Raw genomic sequence first — 21694 nt, 5'->3', positions numbered from 1 at the left:
GGGCAAGAGAAAAAGTGATCAAGGATTGGAAAGCAATCAAAGTTCTTCATGTACATGTGTGGAAATATTATTGGGAGAATGAGCACATTGTGTAAACTAGTATTCACAAATTGTGAAAGGAATAAAGCCATATAAAAGGGGACATTTTTAAATAAAAACTCAAAAATCCAAGTAACAAAGAAAATAAAAATTTTCCTAATCATACTTCAAAGAAAGAAAGGACAAGAAGAGGGAGTTATTTTAAAACCAGATAACAGACGCTCCAAACGGAAACATAGGAATATAGAAGAACACTTTGTGTTCAGATTCAACAACTCACAAAGATCCAAGCACAGTGGCTCACCAGCCTAGAAACCCAAGTGCTCTCATTGTAAGGATAGGAGGCAGCCACAGTCAGAGCTGTAAGTGGTTCCTTTTGAGGTCAGAGCTGAAAGTTACCAATGGTGACAGAAACCCAGTGGTTTCCTTCACATTCTGTCCTCAAAATAGGAAAGGCTGGTTAGCGGGCATTGGAGTCCTGAGGAAAATGATTACACCCAGTTAGCAGTCTCTAGATCCCCTATGACTAACTTGTATCTGCCAGGCTATATTTCCCAGATTTTCTACAACTGAGTCAAACAGGGCCACATGCTAGAGGTCAATGTTCAAATACATGATTCTTTCATGCCTAGTTGATATCCAAACTGCAACAAAGACTTGTTCCAATTTAATATTATTAGGTTGAATCATTTGATTTACAACATGCTGCAGACTGCTATCCTTTACTGGGTATGCACACTGTATTAGTATACTTTCTCTTTCTGGGATTCAAAACATCACAACCAAATGCAACTTGAGGAAGAAAAGGATTTTTCTGCTTTCACTCCCAAATCAGAGCCTACCATGAGTGAAATTAAAGGCAGGAGCTTAAGATAGGATTCTTGAGGCAAGAAGAAAAACAGATGCCATGGAAGAAAACTGCTTAGTGGCTTACTGTCTATAAATGAGCCTGCATATATAGGATCCTTCAGCTGAGAGGTGGAAACTTTGTCAAATTCTCACCAACAATTGTTCATCCATTTTTTCTCACCAGACCAAAAGTTAAAGTCCAGAAGATATTGTGTTGTTATGTTCAAAATGATAGAGGAAAAGAAATTGATCAATGGTCATCCTGGAATCCTCATCCCTGAATGTGAGGAACACATGGTATTGAAGAACCCTAGGGAATTTTGCCAGCCTTACACCCACCACCTCAGGTCAAGATTAGGTGAAGTACCACCTTCCCACCTCCTGTCAAGAATAGGCCAAATTCCATTCTCCACCCACAGTTCTCTGGAGGAGCAGGGACATTCTTGATAAACCGCAGAATGACCTTCTGGTCCCAGATAGAGTTTGAATGCATGTCACATGCTTGCTAGCCAATAGATTCAAAGGTCAATATGTTTAGCCAATAAGTTTAAACTGTAGCCTTGCTGATGTAACCTATACCCTTAAAAAGAATAAAAACTTCTTGTTATAACCATTCTGGGTCGATTTCTATTCACTCTCTATAAGGGGCTAACTACAGGTCGACCCTGACACCCAGGAAAATAAACCTCTTGCGTTTGCATCCAACTCTGTTCTCGTGTCTCACTTGGGGGGGTCTCCTGGTAGTTAAGACTCACATCGAGGCTTACGATATCTTCAATTAAACCTGCTCCTCCAAGATAACATTTTTGGGAAAGGAGAGCAAAAACACTCAAACCAAACCGCAAGCACAAGAGTTGAACATATAAATGAAGACTATTGCTTGCTTCCTTGCTCAGGCCACTGCTAAGTGGTTTCTCTGAATATCTTCAATAACTTTAGCTCTCCTGGCCATTTTTATGATTTAAATTCTATTTTTTGTCTTCAGTCCCTCTGAATTTTCAATCCAGGTACAGTTGGTGATTTCCTCATTCCAAGTCCTTAAGATCAAGGTACTGGTTCAGAATTACCAGGCATTGCCATCAGCATTGATGCCATCTCTCACGACTAGAGCTCTCATTGTTGTCATATCTGTCCCTCCAGTCCCTCACAGCCACTCTCTATCTTCTAATGTTTCTAACACCTGTTAGGTCCAAGTGTCTGAGGATCTGATGATCAAACAATAAGATCAGTTGCCCATCCCCAGCTCGAAGACAGCTCTGGAGGATGAGCTCTGACTTGTGTCAGTGCTTTGATCTTTCTTATCTGTCAGGGGTGATTTGTCATTTATACACCATGCTGTGATGGATGGCTCTAATGAGCCATTCTAGTTTAGGAATAAGGCTACTTTGATCTCAAGACAAGCTGGACTCACAGCAAATCCTGGCCGTTTTCAAGCAGTACCGGAAAAGGTTCCTCTTTAAAAACAAGGGTTACAATCTGTCTAGGGTGGTATCACTCATGTTGAGGATCAGACCTTCCTGAAACACTGGTCTTTATTATGATACCCAATGGAAGATTCACTCAAGGGACTGAGGCATGTGAGTGAACTAGTATCTTTACACCTTTCCTCAGATTTTTGTTGCTATGATAAACACCAGAACCAAAACTAACTCAGGAAGAAAGGCTTTCTTTCTTCTTACTTTTTACCTCCTGTAAAAAGCAAATCCACAGCACAAACCTGGAGGCAGGAACTGAAGCAGAGACAACAGTGAAAGGTTCTCTCTGGCTTGCTCCCTCTTACATTCTACCTTCCATATTCAACACAAAACACAAAACAAAACAAAACAAGAAACCACCTGACAGGGATCACATTACCCACAGGAATCAGGCAAGGCCATTCTACACCAATTAGCCATAAAGAAAGTTCCCTATAGACAGACCTCCAGATCAATCTGGAACTGGCAAATTTTGATTGATATTTCCCAGGTGTGTCTCTGTAACACCTTAATCTCCTATAGCAAGGTCATATTGACTTATTTTTGAGACAGTTACTCTTGTACCTAATGCTTGCCCCAAATTCAGTATTTAGCTATTGTTTTAAAAACAAGTTTCCTGCCATGCCTTCTTAACACTTGAAAACCAAATTCTCAATATTTGATTTTACCAAATGAAGACTCAGGAACTGAATGCAATGATTAAAGCCTCCTAGTTCACATAGGCAAGAAAGCACCCAGCTGATCTTCTTCCTCAACCTAGGTCACAAGAGGGAAAACTCACTCAACTGAAAAATGCTTCTAACAGAATGTCCCTCCTTTATATTTCCTATGTTTCCCCCTAATCATTCTCCTGACTCCTCTCATTCTCTGTTTTTTCTCTATGTTCACTTCCTGTCAACTGTTTGATTTCTCTACCTCTTGACCTTTGATTGACTTTATTCAATATTGTATCCAAGAAACCGAAAGTCATTCTGATTAAAGATTCCTGGTAGTACTGAGACTCAACAGAATTAGAAGCAGGTTTCTCCAGTACTCAATCTTACTGTGTGTTCAAATATCCAGCAACACTCTTGGATTAAAGATGTATGCTTGATTTGAGTCATGCCACAAAGAGATATAAGTTTTTCCAGTATTCACTCTCATAGTATGATTAAATATCTTGAAACTTATAATTTTCCTATCTATGCCCCTCAAAGAATAGAGTTACAGAACATGTTCCACCAAGTTTAACTAGAAATTTTCATCCATCTTCACAAATATATATTTTCATATTATTCCAAATGTAGGGTGGTCTGTAGTACATTGAACTCTCCCTTTTTTAAATTTCACTTTGATTTATTTATTTATTTTTGCAGTGGTGCAAACCCCAGTCTTAACTCACTGCTGTAGTATCCAATTATTTATGGGATATCAAGTCTCCACACGAATAAGGGCCTCCCCTTCTACTGATGCCCCATTAGGCCATCCTCTGCTACAAATGTAGTTGAAGCCTATCTGCACCTGTATTACTCAGGTGCTGTCAGAACCTCTCATGGGACAGCTATACCAGGCATCTGTCAGCAAGCACTTCTTGGCATCAGCAATAGCATGTGGATTTGGTTTTTTTAGGTAGGATGTATCCCTAGGCGTGGCGGATACTGGATATCCTTTCTGTAAATCTCTGTTCTATTTTTGTCTCTGTATTTCCTTTAGATAGGAACAATTCTGCCCATTAAAATTTTTGAGATGCGTTGGTATCTGAATTTTTCAACTGGTTCTGTGTCTACTGCTGGAGATGGTCTCTAGAGGTTCTTTCTCCCCTTTGTTGGTTATTTCCACTAATGTCATCACTATTTTATCCTGGAAACCTTTTGCTTCTCTGGTATCTGGGACTTTCTAGTGGCTACATGCAGTTCCTCAGCTCCCATTGGTACATATTTCTGTTCAATTTACTGTTCCTCTGTACTTCTTTCCTGTCTCTTCCCATACCAGAGTCTGCTTCCCTATTTTCTGCTCCCCTCCTCAATCCCTGCTAGATCCCCTCTATCTCCCATGATTATTTTGTTCCCCCTTCTAAGTAGGATTGAAGCACCCAAAGTTTGGTCTTTTTCTTAAGCTTCAAATGATCTGTGAGTTGTATGGTGATTATTCTGAGATTTTGAGCTAATATCCACTTGTCAGTGTACATAGTATCTGTGTTCTTTTGAGCATGGGTTAACTCACTTCGAATGATTATTTATCAGTTCCATCCATTTGCCTAAGAATTTTATGAAGTCTTACCTGACTTATAAAATTGTCACAGGGGAACATACTTTAAAATACCACCACATACTGTATTTACTTAGAAAGATTTAACAATAAATCCAGTCTAAACAAGAACCTACAATCAGTTATAATGTGAGTTCCTTCCCTTTTTGTGCAAAAAGGAAGCTTATGGGAAATGCTGGATCCATCAGGAAAGCCAGTGATGACTCAGCACCTCCATGATTAAGGAAGACTGGAGCACAGAACCCCTGATGGGGATGGACTCCAGTCTGCAGCTCCTCCATGTTGGCTGCAGGGCATATTGTTGAATGCCTTCCAAGACCTGTGTGCTGGGGCCCTTTCATTTCTAATGACAATACAAATATCACCATTATTTTCCTTTCATTGTAAACTTCAACAGAAAAGTCAACATGCTACAGCCTCTGTACATGGAGTTCAGTGAACTTTCTTGAGATGCTCAGCACTCTGGGAAAGCCTTTTTTGCAGAAGCTTCTGATCTGGTTCAATCTCATGTGGTAACTTGGACATCATCCACACAGAGGAGTACTCACAAGGTGGGTCCAACTAGCAGGCATTTTCTGAAGATGTGCCCATGGCTCTGTTCTGGCTCAACCCATCTTCTCTCCAATTACAGGAGATGCCATCTCTCCTTTCCTTACACCCTGTTTGACAACTGGTATTCTGGTATTTTCCTGTAGAATTCCTTTATTCCATTCTAACCGTCAACAATTTGAGGCTGTCACGTGACCACTCGTTGGATATTTTGCTGGTCTATAAAACTAGGCTGATTTCTATAAGAATAAGTAAGAAACAAATGCTGGTGGATCATAGCACCCTGTCATCATGCTCACCACTTAAGGATGATACCCTTTCATCAACAAGCCAACCAAGTTTGCACATGGTTTTCTTCTCATATACTCAAGTTTTTTTGTTCCAATAATAAAACACGATTTAAAAAAAATAAGAAATATGTGTCCTGGACAACTGTCAGGAAACCCATAGCTATAATGTGTGCTACAGTCCTTCAACTCTTCTTTTCCACAGATCAGTCCAAAACCACGGTTCGAGTCTTTGACTCTGCTCATGAATTCAAGTTCTAAGACATACATTCCTACACTTAACAAAAACTAAAATGACATTCTTAATGTGAGGAGAGAGTATAAAATCATTACTGCTTCGGTATTACTTTCAAATTCATATTGGAACCAAATCTTGCTAATTACAAAAGTGTGACTTTGTAATTTCTTCTATGATGATAGTAAAATTATTGACCTTTATTTGTTCCTAATTAAATTTCAATTACCTGATATCAAAGCTGAGGTAGATGCATTGTGGCTGCATTGCAGGCAGTGGTATTGTTCAGACGACTTGGAACATGAGATTTGATTTAAATAAGAGGGAAAAAGTCTCCCTGATAGTTTTCTCATCTGCATTCAAACCAAAAAACAAAAACAAAAACAAAAAAACAAAAACAAAAACAAAAAACAAAACCAGAAACAGAAACAGAAACATGCCCCCATCCCACTCCCAACCATTCCTTTAGTGATAAAAGTACAGTTCTTTTGTGAGCCTTGACACAATACACGGGATCTGTTTCTTTGCATGGAAAGTGGCATCCAGGGAGAATGACTTAAATTCTGTGGCCACCTTCCAGTTAACACGGGTAAGGATGTGCATGAATTCCAACTTGTGCGCATACAGTTTCATCATGGCACAAAGTGACTGAATGAACCATGAACATTCCTTTGAATTTCTCCAGGAAGAGTAACCAGGTGCTGTAGAGTAAGCATGCAGGGAGTTGGCCTCCACTGGTATCTTCGGGCATGCCATATCATTGTCAATTCCACTGTCTGTCTCAATGCCACAGTCCAGCTCCATACACCAGCAGGTCTGAATGATGAAGAGTTTCAGCTTTCCACTCAGATTCCAGTAGTAGTAGTCTCTGAAGAAACTAGCTAGATTTTTCAGGTCAATAGGTCCGTTCGTTCCAAAAATTACTCTTTCACCGCCATGGCTTAGAATCACACACACACAACTGCTCCTTTTGCAGTGATCTTCCTTAGAAACACTATCCATCAATTCCAAAACTGCTTCATGAGTAAGGTCATTTTTATTCCTGACTTCATATTTCAGGCCCAAGAATGTCTCTCTGAGATTAGCTGCATCAACATCAGTACCAGAGCGAGATGTCATTCCAGTACTTTTATGGAAGTTCTATTATTAATTATTATACATAAACCCATTCCAGGATAGTCCATGTTATAACTACTGTCCAGATATATTCCGGAGTCCATTGACTTGCTTCCATGGATAGTCTTTACTTCAAAATTATTAATGGATTTTGAATACATCGAGGTTTTGTTGTTCTCCATGGTCACTTTTCTTCACGTACGTTCCAAGGTCCACCCAGCAGCATACCAATTGCTGTTTTTAAATGTAAAATGAAAAGTGGATCTGGGGAAGTGTGGAGTTGAGTGGTAGAACTTGGAGAATAAAGGAAAAGGAAACTAGTCAGAATGTAATACATGTGAGGAGAATTATTTTCAAGTTAAGAGTGCTGATATTGCTCTAGAATGTTGGAAAGAAAGCGTGCAAGCCATGCTCTCTCCACGTTATGAAAATTGTAATGAGTAATAAAAGGAATGTAAATGGTGAGATGAAAATATGACATGTGTGATCTTAAAATTTGTAAGACCAAAGGTCATTGCACTAAAACCAATTGAGTCTACCAATGTATTGATATGCCCTTGGCAATATCAAGAATTGCCAAAGAACAAATTGTAAAGAACAAAATATTTGTCTTATAAGGGTTGATTTAAACCTGTTTTTGCTCACAACAATTAAAAATACAGGAGTTGCCTGTAGAGATGGATCGACAGTCAGAACCTCTGCTTCAGGGTTGGAGAGATTGCTCAGTGGATAAAAGCACTGTCTGCTCTTCCAGAGGACCTAGGTTCAATTTCCAGAACCTACATGGCATCTCACTGGAACTCCAGTTCCTGGTGATCTGATAGCCCATAAAACATACATGTAGACAAAACACCAATGATTATAAAATAAAAAGAATTAAATCATTTCAAACAAGGATTTGAATGAAAAATCAAAATTTCTTTTTTCAAACAGGCTCTTGAGTCTAAGAAACAGAGGTGGCTTCATTTCCAGGGAATCCAATGCAGTCCTCTGACCTCTGAGGGTAGCAAACATGTTTTAGTGCACTTTCTTACACGTTCATGGAAATATACAAGAACTCATAGATTTGTTGTTTGTAAGGGAAGGCCTAATCTAACAGTATAAAATATAAGAATGAACAAGGGAGGGATGAAAGATGACATCATATGAGGACAGAAAGAGGGAGGGAGGGATGGTCATTTTCTTCATGTTATGAGTGAAACTCTGCCCATGACCTAGTGCCTAGCCAGTCACCCATAACACTATGGAGAGCACTTGTGGAGTGTAAGGGTACTTTTTTCAAAAGGGAACATGACGTTAGAAACAGAGCCTGAAAGAACAGACACAAGACCTGCACATGTCTACATCAGGCCCTCTGTGTCTCTTTTATGGCTCCCACTTTAGTGTTATTGGGATGTGTGAATATGTAAACAAATGAGTATCTCATTCTAATCCCTTGTTTGGGGCCCTTTTGTTTGTCAGTCTTGACCAACTTTTGTGTGTTAGCTTTGTTTTATCTTACATATTTTGTTTTATTATATTTATTGTTTTTGTTAATATTTATTATTTTATTATCTCATACAAGTCTGCTTGTTTCCTAATGAGAGACAGAGAGGGAGTGGATCTGAATGGGAGGGAAATTGATTGGAAAAGAAGAAGAAAGTGTAATAGAGAAATACTGAGAAAAAAATCAATTTTTAATAAAAAATAAAATTAAAAGAAGACCTGAAGTACAACTTGAGTTATACTGGAAAGAGTAGAGAAATGGGACAAAATGAGTGGTGTATGTATAGTTTAGATTCATTGTTTATATATGTGAGATTTTCTTAGAATAGAAAATAAAACTTGTTTATTACTTCTCAACTTTATGAGGTAGAAAGTTGCTGTGCAGCAGTGCCTTGAATCATAAGACTTACTGATAAGGGACAGGCTTCAAACACATAATAACCTTTCGCCATACCTTTCACATACTAGTAGCATGTGGCATTGTCTAAATTTCTACACTTGGTGAATTTCATTAAATGTTGGGGTCATACTCAACTCCCTCATTAAACTATTTGTACATCTACTCTCTCAGTTCTACACACCCAACTTTTATTGTCTTCTGTTTCCATCATATCCATTACTCTTCAGAATATGACCTTTTACACAATGTGGCTAACCTACCAGGGGTCAAATCATTTAAAAACTGAATTGTTTTATCATCAATTATCAATTACAATAGCAGCCCCCCAAAAGAAAAAAGTGGAATTTGTGCCTAACTTCATCTGACTATGCTGGGATATTTTTAGTGTCTTAGTCCATGTCACTTGCTGCATACAACACCATGAATAACACAACCAAGGAAGAAAGCATTTATTTGGTTTACAGGTTACATCAATGACCAGGGGACACCAAGGCAGGATATCAAGACAGGAACCTGATCTCAGCAACTGAAGCAGTTAGAGAAGGTTGCCATATTGGTTTGTTCCACTTGACTTGCTCAACATAGTTTTTTATGCTAGCCAGACCACCTTCCCAGGGTGAGAACTTTCCCATACACATAGGAACTACTGTACCAACTATTATCAAGAAAATGCCCTACAGACTTGACTATAGGTATGTTGACAAAAGCATTTTCCCAATTGAGGTTATTCTTCCCAGAATATTCTATCTTCTATTATTTTGACAAAGATCTAACAATAATATATGGGCTGAATCTTGCACAGGTCTTGTGAATTCTGTTGAAACACATGTGGTTTAATACCACTGTCCCTCCTCTGTTTTGTCCAGAAAGCATTGTTTCACTGATGTTATCAAATACCTCTGGGTCTAAAAATCTGTTCATCCCATGTTCTACAAAGACCCCTAAGACTGGATGGTAGAGGTATGATATGTACATTCTTGTTTTGAGTGAGCATACCAAACTCAAATAATTGCACAATGACCAGTTGAGAGTTCCTGTGTTAATTAACATCCAAGAAGCTTCTCCGATAAGGGGCAAGACATGCACTGGCCTACAGGTAAAGCATTAAGTCATCAAGAAATGTTTCAATTCTTTTTTCCTTACGAAGATCATTACTACTAGTTTCCCTTCTAGGACTTATCTGCTAGCTGAAATTTAAAACAGTGCTGTTAATGAGTTATAACTTGTGGTCAGGTCCTCAGGTCAAGTAAGAATGTAGTTAGTTTCTTCCATAACATAAATGTCACTCTTAAATCAATGCGTATATATCATCCAGGTTGTAATTGCTGTATGTGGCAGTGTTCATAGAATAATGTGATTTCTGATTATGTTTCTCCACAAGAACTATATGTAGCATCCTTTAAGAAAGTGAAAACTGGATTTTCCACATGAATTTTTCATCATCATTGCTTATAGCATCTGTGGACACATGGGTGGCATACAAATCTTCAAAGTAAGTTCCAGTTTGATTTCTGCACTTCCTTGTGTCCAAGTACATAGTGTCTTCAGCTACCAAGTTTTTGAGAATTACCAGCACTGTAGGTAATAGCCTGTTTGCTTGGGGTTTGGGTGAATTGTGCTTGGAGATTTGTCAAACAGTTAGAAAAAGAAGTTACCTAATCCTGGAACAGAGATTTAAATTATTCAATATGAAGTGTCTACTTGAGGGGCTGTCTACCTAATATAGTAGAGGTTTATTAAAACTCAGTTGAAATATGCGTGTGAACATATTACAGGATGTTCCAATAGCACCATGTTTCTGTACAGTTTTTTTTAAAAGATGCTCAGTATTACTTATTCCTCTCCATATTTTCTTGTCTATTTTTCCTCCAACATTCATATGTAATTCTTCATGTTCCATGTTCAATCTTAATCTTTTATAACGCCATTCTACCTCCAATATTTCAACAAGCTGTGAATTTTACAAATTCCTGATGTTTAAGGTTATTCCACATTATATACGTAATTTTGAATTGGCCAACATAAATTTCACAGTTGAAATCATGGTTGTGAGCTTGCCCTAGACTAAAATAAGGTATCTGAGCTATTAATGACAAGGCATTTATTCTTTTTGACTTATTTCCATATATATACCTTCAAAATGCTATTATTTTCATTGTTAAAAAATTGTAAAATAATAATCTGTTTCTCACACATCCAAGTACATGTTATTTGACAGGGTCTAAGACAATCTTGCAGCAGTTTTGAATATCTATAGAGGTTTAAAACATACTATTATTTGATTTATAACCTGAGATTTTGCCTTTCATCACTGAAAATCAAAACTAAGTCCCTAGTAGTCTATTATACCTAGAGCAGAAATGAGTGTGGTTTGGTCTATTTATTCCTTAATGATTGCTCAAAACATGTCTTTGTTTGTTTATATCCAGATTCCTTCTTTACAGAGCAGATTCTCAGATGTTAACAAAATATACTAGACTTCTGATAAGAATTCATGAGTACATCAGAAAACAAGGCACATTCTACCTGAAAAAAAAGTGGATTTTGGACTAATCCCAGGATTCAGACAGGAAAGACCAGCTACAGTTAACAAAATTGTCAGAAGTATGTGTCCTGGGACAAATATGAGAAAAGTTCAGATGAAACAGGTTCCTGGGCAATTGCAGAACCTGAATGACATGTTGCTGGTTTTCTGGAAGGACTTAGTGTCAGCATAATTTTACAAGAGTGAGATAGTAGAGAGAAAAGTACTCTGTAGAAATGCACATAATGAGTCCCTTGTTCGACCCTTGAGTGCCCAATTAACATCTGACTACAAGAACAAACCAGAACTTAGATTCTCCCAAAAATGAAAACACTTTCTTAACTTCTGCCCAAATACTTATTAGAATCGATCAAACCCCTAGACATTATCATTAAGCACCAGAAAGTAAAATTGGAGTTTGGCTCATGGGATAAATGATTTTTCCTTCATCAGAGATATTCCCAAAACACCATGCAGACAAATGCACTAAAGCCAGAAGTGACACAGTAATAAACTCTCTGAATGATGTCTTTTCCACATACCTTTTTATTTTATGAGAAGTGAAAGGTGGTCTCTGTTGGGTTACCTTCTCAGCATTGCATGGAGAATAAGAAACCAGTCTGAATTTCCATGCATTCTTTCTCATGCAGAGTCACACAGAGAACTTCTTAAATGTAACAGGCTCTATGAGATGTGCTTCTATAGGAGCTGTGCTTTGGAGTTGGCCTTCAGATGAGTATCTTCATCCTGACTTAGAAGGTGGAATTCTTCCATCAATAGACTTCTGCTTAAACTTCTCTGCTCCCTTCTTCAGTATACATCATCTTCTAAAGCCAACATGGATCATTTCTTTTTGGAGGCTGCAGTTGAACTTAAATATGTTCATATTTTATTTTCATCTAAATGAAATATCTGTTTTCTGTATTGGCATTCATCAGAAAACAGCCTTCAATGTGACATCTGTATGTGAGATGTTGAATTTTATCTGGTTAATGGAGGCCCTCATTTTCCTTTAGAATACATATAATCAAGTACAATGCATCAGCTTTCAAAGTGTATAATAGTGATTGTGTTAATAATTTTGGAGGGAAGCTGGAGAGGATGCAGGTAAGACACTGGCACGAGAACTTTTAGACCCAAAATTATGATTTGGAAAAATATGAATAAGTGAAACTTGTTTGTAAGTGGGCTTTTTCACCGGGAGGATACAAATGTAAACCTATGTTAATCTGTGTGATCAAAACACAGGTGACTTTATCAAAAATATTTGGTATTTTGTTGTGTGGATAAGTAGCATAAAACTTTCTCAGAAAGCAACAACTGAATTCAGTTATACAACCTTATTGATTATTATATGTAAGAAAATTTTATTCTTTTATGTTGCATTTATATTTGCTTTTGTTATACTAATCTCTTTCCTGTCTTTATTCAAAGGCAAGAGCCCATCGTGTTTTAAAATACGTGTTATTTTGTAGGATATTGAACTACATGACCATAAAGATGTAATTGCAATATAAAATTTATCTTGAGACAGGAGTAATTCAATAAGCATAAAATTTTATTCTGAGTTACTCTTCATGCATTGTTCTCTATGCAAAGTCCCTGTACTGTGGATAGAATAGTATCTCACTGATCAAGAGAAGACATTTTCCCAAATCAATTTGAAAGCATGGACAATAGAACAAAGTATTGAACACAGCAGTTTTCCATCTAATCATTAGTCTAGCGTTGAGTAAAGCCCTCTCAATGCCTGCTCCTGATAAATCCTTGAAAACCACTGAGGAAGTGGCTCTTCAGATCCTCTTGCTTTGTCAGTTTGGGGTTGGGACTGTGGCCAATATTTTTCTGTTTATCCATAATTTCTCTCCAATCTTAACTGGTTCTCAACAGAGGGCCACACATGTGATTTTAACAAACATAGCTGTGGCCAATGCTTTGATTCTCTTCATCACTGTCTTTCCAAAGAACATGATGACTTTTGCTCAAAGAAGTCCTCTAACTGACCTCAAATGTAAATTTGAATTCTTCACTCGCCTGGTAGCAAGAAGCACCAACTTGTGTTCCACCTGTGTCCTGAGTATCCAACAGTTTCTCACTCTTGCTCCTATAGGGCATAGAGGTAAAGTTTTGCTTAGAGCAAATGTCCCAAATTTTGCTACTTACTCTTGTTGCAGTTGTTGGTTCTTCAGTGTTTTAAATAATATCTACCTTCCAGTTATAGTCACTGGTCCTCAGATAACAGACAATAACACTGATTCAAAAAGAAAGTTGTTCTGTTCCACTTCTGGATTCACTGTAGGCATTGTCTTCTTGAGGTTTATCCATGATGCCACATTCATTAGCATCATGGTCTGGACCAGTGTCTCCATGGTGCTTCTCCTCCATAGACATCGCCAGCGAATGCAGCACATCCTCACTCCCAATCAGGACACCAGGGGTCAAGCTGAGACAAGAGCAACCCATACTATCCTGATGTTAGTGGTCACATTTGTTAGCTGTTATCTTCTACATTTTATTTGTATCATCTTTCACAACTTTTTTATAGATTCACGTCTCTTTGTGAGGCATGTCAGTGAAGCTTTGATATTAGGCTTCCCCACAATTTCTCCCTTATTGTTGATCGTCAGAGATCCTAAGAATCCTTGTTCTGTGCTATTCAGATATTGAAAACTTGAGTCACAAAGAATGTCAGATACAGAAGACAACTTTCTTAATACCATTAAAAATTTTGTTCTATAAATATTTGTTCAATGTCTTTTGGAAGAACGATTATATTGCACACTACTGCTTATTACATCAAGAGTAAAGAGGAAAATTTGCAAAGGCAGTTCATGCTCAGGAGCCTTAAGAGGTTTGATGTATCAGGACCAAGAAAGCATACCAAGATCCAAACTGGACATCCTCTCCTGAAAGTCCTTGGCAAAGTCTTCACTCTGGGCCATAGTGAAACTGTTTTTCCAAACATCAGAAACACCCAACAGTCAGACAGGAGACAAGAGTAGGCAAAACTGTCATTCTGTCAGTGTCTTCCTTAGTTACAAAATTATTTTCTCAGAAGATTAAAATCAAGCATCCAACCTCAACAGTTTTCTCAAAATGATAACAGACAGTACAGTCCACAAGATAAATATCTCAAGTAGGTATAACTATCAGTGTGATGAAGGTTAAAATCTGAATGGTGGAACTTACTATTGTGACCAAACAACTGTTTTAGCATTTATTTTGCTTATGTGTACTGGATGTGTATATATTTATGGGGATTTCCTTCCCTTAAGAAAAATTGGTGCCATACCCCTAGAACTGGTGTTACAAACAGAGGTAATCCTACAAATATAGATTCTAAGACTCAAACCCTGATCCAATGTTAATGTGTCCAGGGCTCTAAACTGCTGAGCCATCTCTCCATCCTCCTGAGAAATTTATCTAATTCATTTGACACTTCATTCCCAATGTGGTGGGAAAATCACTAATAACAGCTATAGTGAATGATCTTTAAATAATAGAATAGGAAACAACAGTTTGTATATTATAATTTGAAGACTAGAATCACACTGAGTTACAAAATTAATGTTGAGGTCTCATATACATTTTCTCAGACTTGGACCATCATTAAAACTGACAGAAATGTGGGTTGGGGATTTAGCTCAGTGGTAGAGCGCTCGCCTAGCGAGCGCAAGGCCCTGGGTTCGGTCCCCAGCTCCGGAAAAAAAAAACTGACAGAAATATTTCACCAGTTCTTGATCATAACACTGGCCAGAATAAGAGGCAACAAGGTAGTTCAGCATGTAAAGCACTCTCCACTTAGAATAGATCACCTGAGTTCCAGCCCCTGGGTCAATACAGTGGAGAGAACAAACTCCTACAAGGTGTACTCTGACTTCCTCAAATCTGTGCTTGAGCATGTCCACACACAGTAAAGAAATAAAGTATAGGAGAAGACCCGAGTAGAGCACGTTGTTCTTGGCCTCTCCCTGAGCTAGACCAGCCATGGTGGTGGTGAAGACCTTAAATAGGACCCATGTTGAAGGAATCAGAGAAAGAACTGGAAGAGTTTGAAGGGGCTCGAGACCCCATATGTACAACAATGCCAAGCAACCAGAGCTTCCAGGGACTAAGCCACTACCTAAAGACTATACATGGACTGACCCTGGACTCTGACGTCATAGGTAGCAATGAATATCCTAGTAAGAGCACCAGTGGAAGGGGAAGCCCTGGGTCCTGCTAAGACCGAACCCTCAGTGAACTAGATTGTTGGGGGGAGGGCGGTAATGGGGGGGGGGTGGGGGGGGGAACACCCATAAGGAAGGGGAGGGGGGATGGGGATGTTTGTCCGGAAACGGGGAAAGGGAATAACACTCGAAATGTATATAAGAAATACTCAAGTTAATAAAAAAAAAAGAATAAAAAAAAATCTAAAAAGTAGCCCGAAAGCAGGCAGCATTGGTGGTGAGCAGTAGTGCAGCACTGGTCCTGTAGGATGTTCTGAGGACCAACCTGAGCCTAAGGACATCATGAAGAAGCTTGTATCTGGTGCTGAAGACATCAAACTTACTAAAGATGTCAATGTGCTGATTCATGAAATGCAAATTCAATACCCAACAGCCTCTTTGATAGCAAAAGTGGCTACAGCCCAGGATTGCATAACTGGCGATGGCACTACATCCAATGTCCTCATCATCAGGGAGCTGCTCAAACAAATGGACCTATATGTTTCTGAAGGTCTTCATCCTAGAATAATATCTGAAGGTTTTGAAGCTGCAAAGGAAAAAGCACTCCAGTTTTTGGAACAAGTTAAAGTAAGCAAAGAGATTGACAGAGAAATACTCATTGATGTGGCCAGGGCATCTCTGCTGAAGTTCATGCTGAACTTGCTGTCTTGACAGAGGCTGTGGTGGACTCCATTTTGGCCATTAGGGAAGAAGATGAGCCCATTGACCTCTTCATGTTGAGATCATGAAGATGAACCATAAATCTGAAAGTGATACAACTGAATCAGAGGGCTTGTTTTGGATCATGGGGTGTGGCATCCTGATATGAAGAAAAGAGTAGAAAGTGCCTACATCCTCACATGCAACGTGTCCTTGGAGTATGAGAAGACAGAAGGGAATTCTTGGTCTTTTACCAGAGTGCAGAATAGAGAGAGAAACTAGTAAAGACTGAAGGAAAATTCATTGAAGATAGAGTTTAAAGAAATCATAGAACTGAAAAAGAAAGTTTGTGGTGATTCATATAAAGGATTTGTTGTTATTAATCAAAAGGGGATTGACCTCTTTTCTTTATACTCCCTTGCGAAAGAAGGTATCATAGCTCTATGTAGAGCCAAGAGGAGAAACATGGAAAGGCTGACACTTGTGCTGGGATAGCTATGAACTTGTCTGTTGACCTGAATCCTGACTGTTTGGGACATGCAGGTCTTGTCTATGAGTATACACTGGGTGAGGAAAAGTTCACCGTTATTAAGATATGTGACAATCTCCAGTCTGTCACTTTACTGGCTAAAGGACCAAATAAGCACACACTGACTCAGATCAAGGATGCAATCAGAGATGGCTTGAGGGCTGTCAAAATGTTATTGATGATGGCTGTGCTGTCGTGGATGCAGGTGAAGTAGAAGTGGCATTGGCAGAGGCTCTGATTAAATACAAGCCCAGTGTGTAGGGCAGAGCTCAGCTTGGGGTTCAGACATTTTTTACATGCCTTGCTCATCCTTCCCAAGGTTCTTGTGCAGAAATCTGGTTTTGACCTTCAGGAAAAAAGAGTTAAAGTTAAAGCTGAACATTCAGAATCCTGTCAGCTTGTAGGGGTGGATCTGAACACAGGTGAGGCGATGGTGGCCATAGAATTGAGTGAGTGGGATAACTACTGTGTAAAGAAGCAGCTGCTTCACTCCTGTACTGTAATCGCCACCAACATTCTCCTGGTTGATGAGATCATGAGAGCTGGGATGTCCTCTCTGAAGGGCTGAAGAAGTCTGCCTGTGATGCTACAGAATGTTGTGGGAGACAGTTATTTTTGTCCAAGCTTCAAGTGATTTGGAAAATAATTTTCTCTCCCTGATAGGAGAAAAGGACAGGATATTTGGCACCTATTCAAATGATAATACTGTAAATTTTTATTGAACTTTTTTTGCATTTAGTGAACACATTCAAAGCAAGTCTTTTTAAATCCACTGAACAAGATGTTTTTGTTATAGTGATACAAAATTACACAATAAGATAAGCGTTGTTGTCTACCTTGTTCCTTAAGTGTTCTTTGAAATTTTGTAATGGTTTTCTCCTAAATAAGGCATGGTGGTGCATGCGTGTAAGCCTAGCACTTTGAAAATAAAGTCAGAGGTTCTGCACCAACTCAGGCTACAGGAAAAAAAAAAGAAACGAAGTATAGTTTCATAGTTTAATCAGTTCAGTATACCCTGTATCAGTGATCTCTGCCTCTTAATCTGTATATTCCCTTACCTCTAGTCATACCTAAGGGGTAATTTATTAGGTTATATTATCTACTACCCTTATAATACTTATTCCAACCCAATCTCTTCCAACCACCTAATACCTGGTAGTATAGAAAATATGTTAAAGAGGAAAAGGAGTGTAGATGTCTTAAGAATCTTTCAGGCTGAATAGAGTTATTGGACTCCTTGGGGTAAATTCAATTTCTATCATCAATATATCTCCAACCGGCAGTCCAACAAAACAGCCAAACAGCAGTCAGGCAATAGCAAAATAAGCAAGAGGAACAGCAGCAAGATGAATTGGCAGCAGCAGGCAGAGCAGTAGCCACCACAGGCCCTCTTTGGGATCTCAAATATATATCCTCTCAAGAGTCTCCAGAATTCCAAACTAAAACTATCTGCTTCTGGAAAAAATCATTCCCCTCCTAAAGCATAAGACACCGACAGTGGCTGTGGGCAATCTGAAAAAGCCCCATACCACACGTCTGGGACTAAACCAAAATCATATTTGCATAACTGGGTTTCTCAAGAAATGAAAATCATCACTGTATGTACAGATAACGTGCTACACAATGATCTCCCTGATGCTCACATATTTCAGTTGTAATCATGCTAGCATGGCCAAACACTTTGGCCCCTAGATGCAGGAATCTGTTCTTCATCTCTGCTAATTTGCCAATTGATCATATGAAATAAATAGAGCCACACTCTGATTCTATTTGGTGTTGATTTGACTGACACATTGCAAAACCCATGAATAACAACCAGAATGCTACAGGCTAAGAAAGAATTTTCGTTCTGCATATAGATTAATCTAGTAGATAATTTTTGTGGACATAAGATATACAGTAAATACTAGTGATGATCATATGTGGCCAGAGTGTCTCTTTTAATCCCACAACTCTTAAAGATTAAAACTCGAGGTATCATTTAAGTAAAATTTCTTATGAACAAGGAAAGGCCACTTAGACAATATAGAAATACAAAGCAGGAGTGAAGAACGTATTTAATGTACTGGCAACAGCTTTTGGGTTTTGGGGATAGCCCCCATGCCAGTTGATTGGACCCATGTGAAGACCAAGGTTCACAATGCTACATATGTTCAGAGAGGCCTAATTATGGCGGTTTATGTTCTTTACAGGGTGATTCAGAATCTAAGAGCCCCAAGGGTTCAGGTTAGTTGATTCTATTGGTCTTTCTGTTGACTTACCCTCTCCTTGGAGCCAGCAATCCATTCTCCATTTCTCTTAAGAGTCCCTGTTCCATCCATTGTTTGTGGGTGTCTGTCTTGTCCAAGAGATGCAACCCACCTGACAAACCCCTGACAATTGCAGATTTCATTCGTTTTCATGGCCATCTATCCATCTGCCCTGTCTTCCCACACCTAATGCTGAACCTCCATCCCCTTTCAGCAGGGTCCTCCCTTCATTTGCCTCTTATTCCTCTTTTCTAACTGAGAATCAATCATGCTAGATTTTTGCCTTCCTTCTTGCTTAGCTTCTTTGTGTCTGTGGAATGTCACAGGAGTATCCTGTATTTTATGACTAATATCCACTGATAAGTGAGTACCTACCTGCATTGCTGGTGGAAGTGCAAAAGTGTACAACTATTTTGGAAATCAATTTGAAAGGTTCTCAGGAAACTGGGAGTAGTTGTAAATCAAGACCTAGCTATACATCTCCTGGACATATACCCAGAAGATGTGCCAACATCCCACAAAGATATTTTTTCCTTTACATTTTTATTGGATATTTTTTAATTACTTAATTTTTTCTCCATCTTTTTTAACTTGGGTATTTCTTATTTTGATTGTTATTCCCTTTCCTGGTTTCAGGCCAACATCCCCCTAAGCCCTCCTTCCCCCTTCTCTATGGGTGTTCCCCTCCACATCCTCCCCCTATTACTGTCCTTCCCCCAACAATCCCGTTCACTGGGGGTTCAACTTGGCAGGACCAAGGGCTTCCCCTTCCACTGATGATCTTACTAGGCTATTCATTGCTACCTATGAGGTTGGAGCCCAGGGTCAGTCCATGTATAGTCTTTGGGTAGTGGCTTAGTCCCTGGAAGCTCTGGTTGCTTGGCATTGTTGTTCATATGGGGTCTCAAGCCCCTTCAAGCTCTTTCAGTCCTTTCTTTGATTCCTTCAAGGCGGTTCCATTCTCAGTTCAGTGGTTTGTTACTGGCATTAGCCTATGTATTTGCTGTATTCTGACTGTGTCTCTCAGGAGAGATCTACATCCGGTTCCTGTCAGCCTGCATTTCTTTGCTTCATCCATCTTATCTAGCTTGGTGGCTGTATATGTATGGGCCACATGTGGGGCAGGCTCTGAATGGGTGTTCCTTCTGCTCTGTTCTACACTTTGCCTCCTATTCCCTCCCAAGGGTATTCTTGTTCCCCTTTTTAAAGAAGGAGTGCTCTCCTCCAGCCGAGCAAGATGCCCAAAGGAAAGGAGGCCAAGGGGAAGAAGGTGGCCCCGGCCTCCACCATGGTCAAGAAATAAGAGGCCAATCCTTTGTTTGAGAAAAGGCCTAAGAACTTCGGCATTGGGCAGGACATCCAGCCCAAAAGAGATCTCATACGCTTCATTAAATGGCCCCACTACATAAGGCTGCAGTGGCAAAGAGCCATCCTCTATAAGTGGCTCAAAATACCTCCTTCCATCAACCAGGTCACCCAGGCCCTGGAGAGGCAAACAGCGACTCAGCTGCTTAAGCTTGCCCACAAGTACAGGCCAGAGACAAAGCAGGAGAAGAAGCAGAGGCTGCTGGCCTGCGCTGAGAAGAAAACTGCTGGCAAAGGGGACGTCCCAACTAAGAGACTGCCTGTCCTCTGAGCAGGGGTCAATACAGTCACCACCTTGGTGGAGAACAAGAAGGCTCAGCTGGTGGTGATTGCCCATGATGTAGACCCCATAGAGCTGGTGGTTTTCATCCCTGCCCTTTGTCGAAAGATGGGGGTGTCCTACTGCATCATCAAGGGAAAGGCCAGGCTGGGGTTCCTGGTCTGCAGGAAGACATGCACCACTGTTGCCTTCATACAGGTTAACTCAGAAGACAAGGGTGCTCCGGCTAAGCTGGTGGAAGCTGTTAGGACCAATTATAATGACAGATATGACCAGATCTGCCACCACTTGGGAGGCAACATCTTGGGTCCTAAGTCCATGGCTCGCATTGCCAAGCTGGAAAAGGCAAAGGCTAAAGAACTGGCCACTAAGCTGGGTTAAATGTACACTTAAGTTTTTTGTACATAAATATAATTACAAAAAAAAGGAGTGCACCCAAATCCTGTGGGAGGTAGAGCTAGACCTTCAGAGGGGCAGACATGCCTGGGAAGCCACAAAGATACTTGATCTAGTATGTTTATAGCAGCTTTATTCATAATAGCCAGAAACTGGAAACAACCTAGCTGTTCCTCACCTGAGGTAAATGAAGAGCAAGTAGTACATCTACACAATGGAACACTATTCAGCTATTAAAAAGCAAGGCATTATGAATTTTGCAGAGAAATGGATGGAACTTGAGAATATCGTCATGAGTGAGGTAACCCAGTCCAATAAAGACATTCATGTGTTGGTTTTTTTTTTCATTTTTTGAGACAGGATAAATAATGTACCTTCAGTTGTCATTCAACTGACTCACTAAGCCAGACTGGCTGACTGACGAGCCACCTGCCTCTGCCTCTCCCTCCGTAGTGATGAAATTCAATAAATGCATGAGAAATCACTGCCCTACTCCAACTGATGTATTTGTACAAAATTGACATCTATATACTCAGCAATGATATACTCACTTTTTCTCAGTGGTGGTGTACAGACTGCTATGCCATTTATATTCCCTCTCTCTCTCTCTCTCTCTCTCTCTCTCTCTCTCTCTCTCTCTCTCTCTCTCTCTCTCTCTCTTAGTTGAGTATTCTGCTGTCCTTTGACTGAAAAGGACCTGTGAATGAATTTCACTGTGGATGAATTCAACTCAGATTCTGTTTTGGCTTCAAATATTTGCAAAGTAGTTGACACATATTTTGCACACTTTCACTTGTGTTA

The 21694-nt window shown here is 39.5% G+C and overlaps 2 protein-coding genes and 2 pseudogenes across 2 annotated transcripts; 3 read left to right on the top strand and 1 right to left on the bottom strand.

The window, feature by feature from the left end:
- Positions 1-6146: 6146 nt before the first annotated feature.
- Positions 6147-6979, bottom strand: LOC116894582 (caspase-3-like). The gene is given in 2 exon segments (XM_032896303.1): positions 6147-6823; positions 6826-6979. Coding segments are annotated over 2 exon segments (831 nt in total).
- Positions 6980-12952: 5973 nt separating this feature from the next.
- Positions 12953-13873, top strand: LOC116894581 (vomeronasal type-1 receptor 2-like). The gene has a single exon (XM_032896302.1). The coding sequence runs from the start codon at positions 12953-12955 to the stop codon at positions 13871-13873; it is 921 nt and encodes a 306-aa protein (XP_032752193.1).
- Positions 13874-15628: 1755 nt separating this feature from the next.
- On the top strand, positions 15629-17171 carry LOC116894580 (annotated as a pseudogene).
- Positions 17172-20071: 2900 nt separating this feature from the next.
- LOC116894579 lies at positions 20072-20878 on the top strand (annotated as a pseudogene).
- The last annotated feature ends 816 nt before the right edge of the window (positions 20879-21694 follow it).

This window comes from Rattus rattus, chromosome 2 (assembly GCF_011064425.1).
Source record: "Rattus rattus isolate New Zealand chromosome 2, Rrattus_CSIRO_v1, whole genome shotgun sequence".
In the NCBI taxonomy this organism is placed as follows: Eukaryota; Metazoa; Chordata; class Mammalia; order Rodentia; family Muridae; genus Rattus; species Rattus rattus.
Note: the sequence above shows the minus strand (reverse complement) of the source record. Positions and strands in the feature narration are given on the sequence as shown.

Coding starts and splice junctions, on each gene's coding strand:
- LOC116894581 (XM_032896302.1), top strand. CDS start 12,953: ATGCCTGCTCCTGATAAATCCTTGAAAACCACTGAGGAAGTGGCTCTT.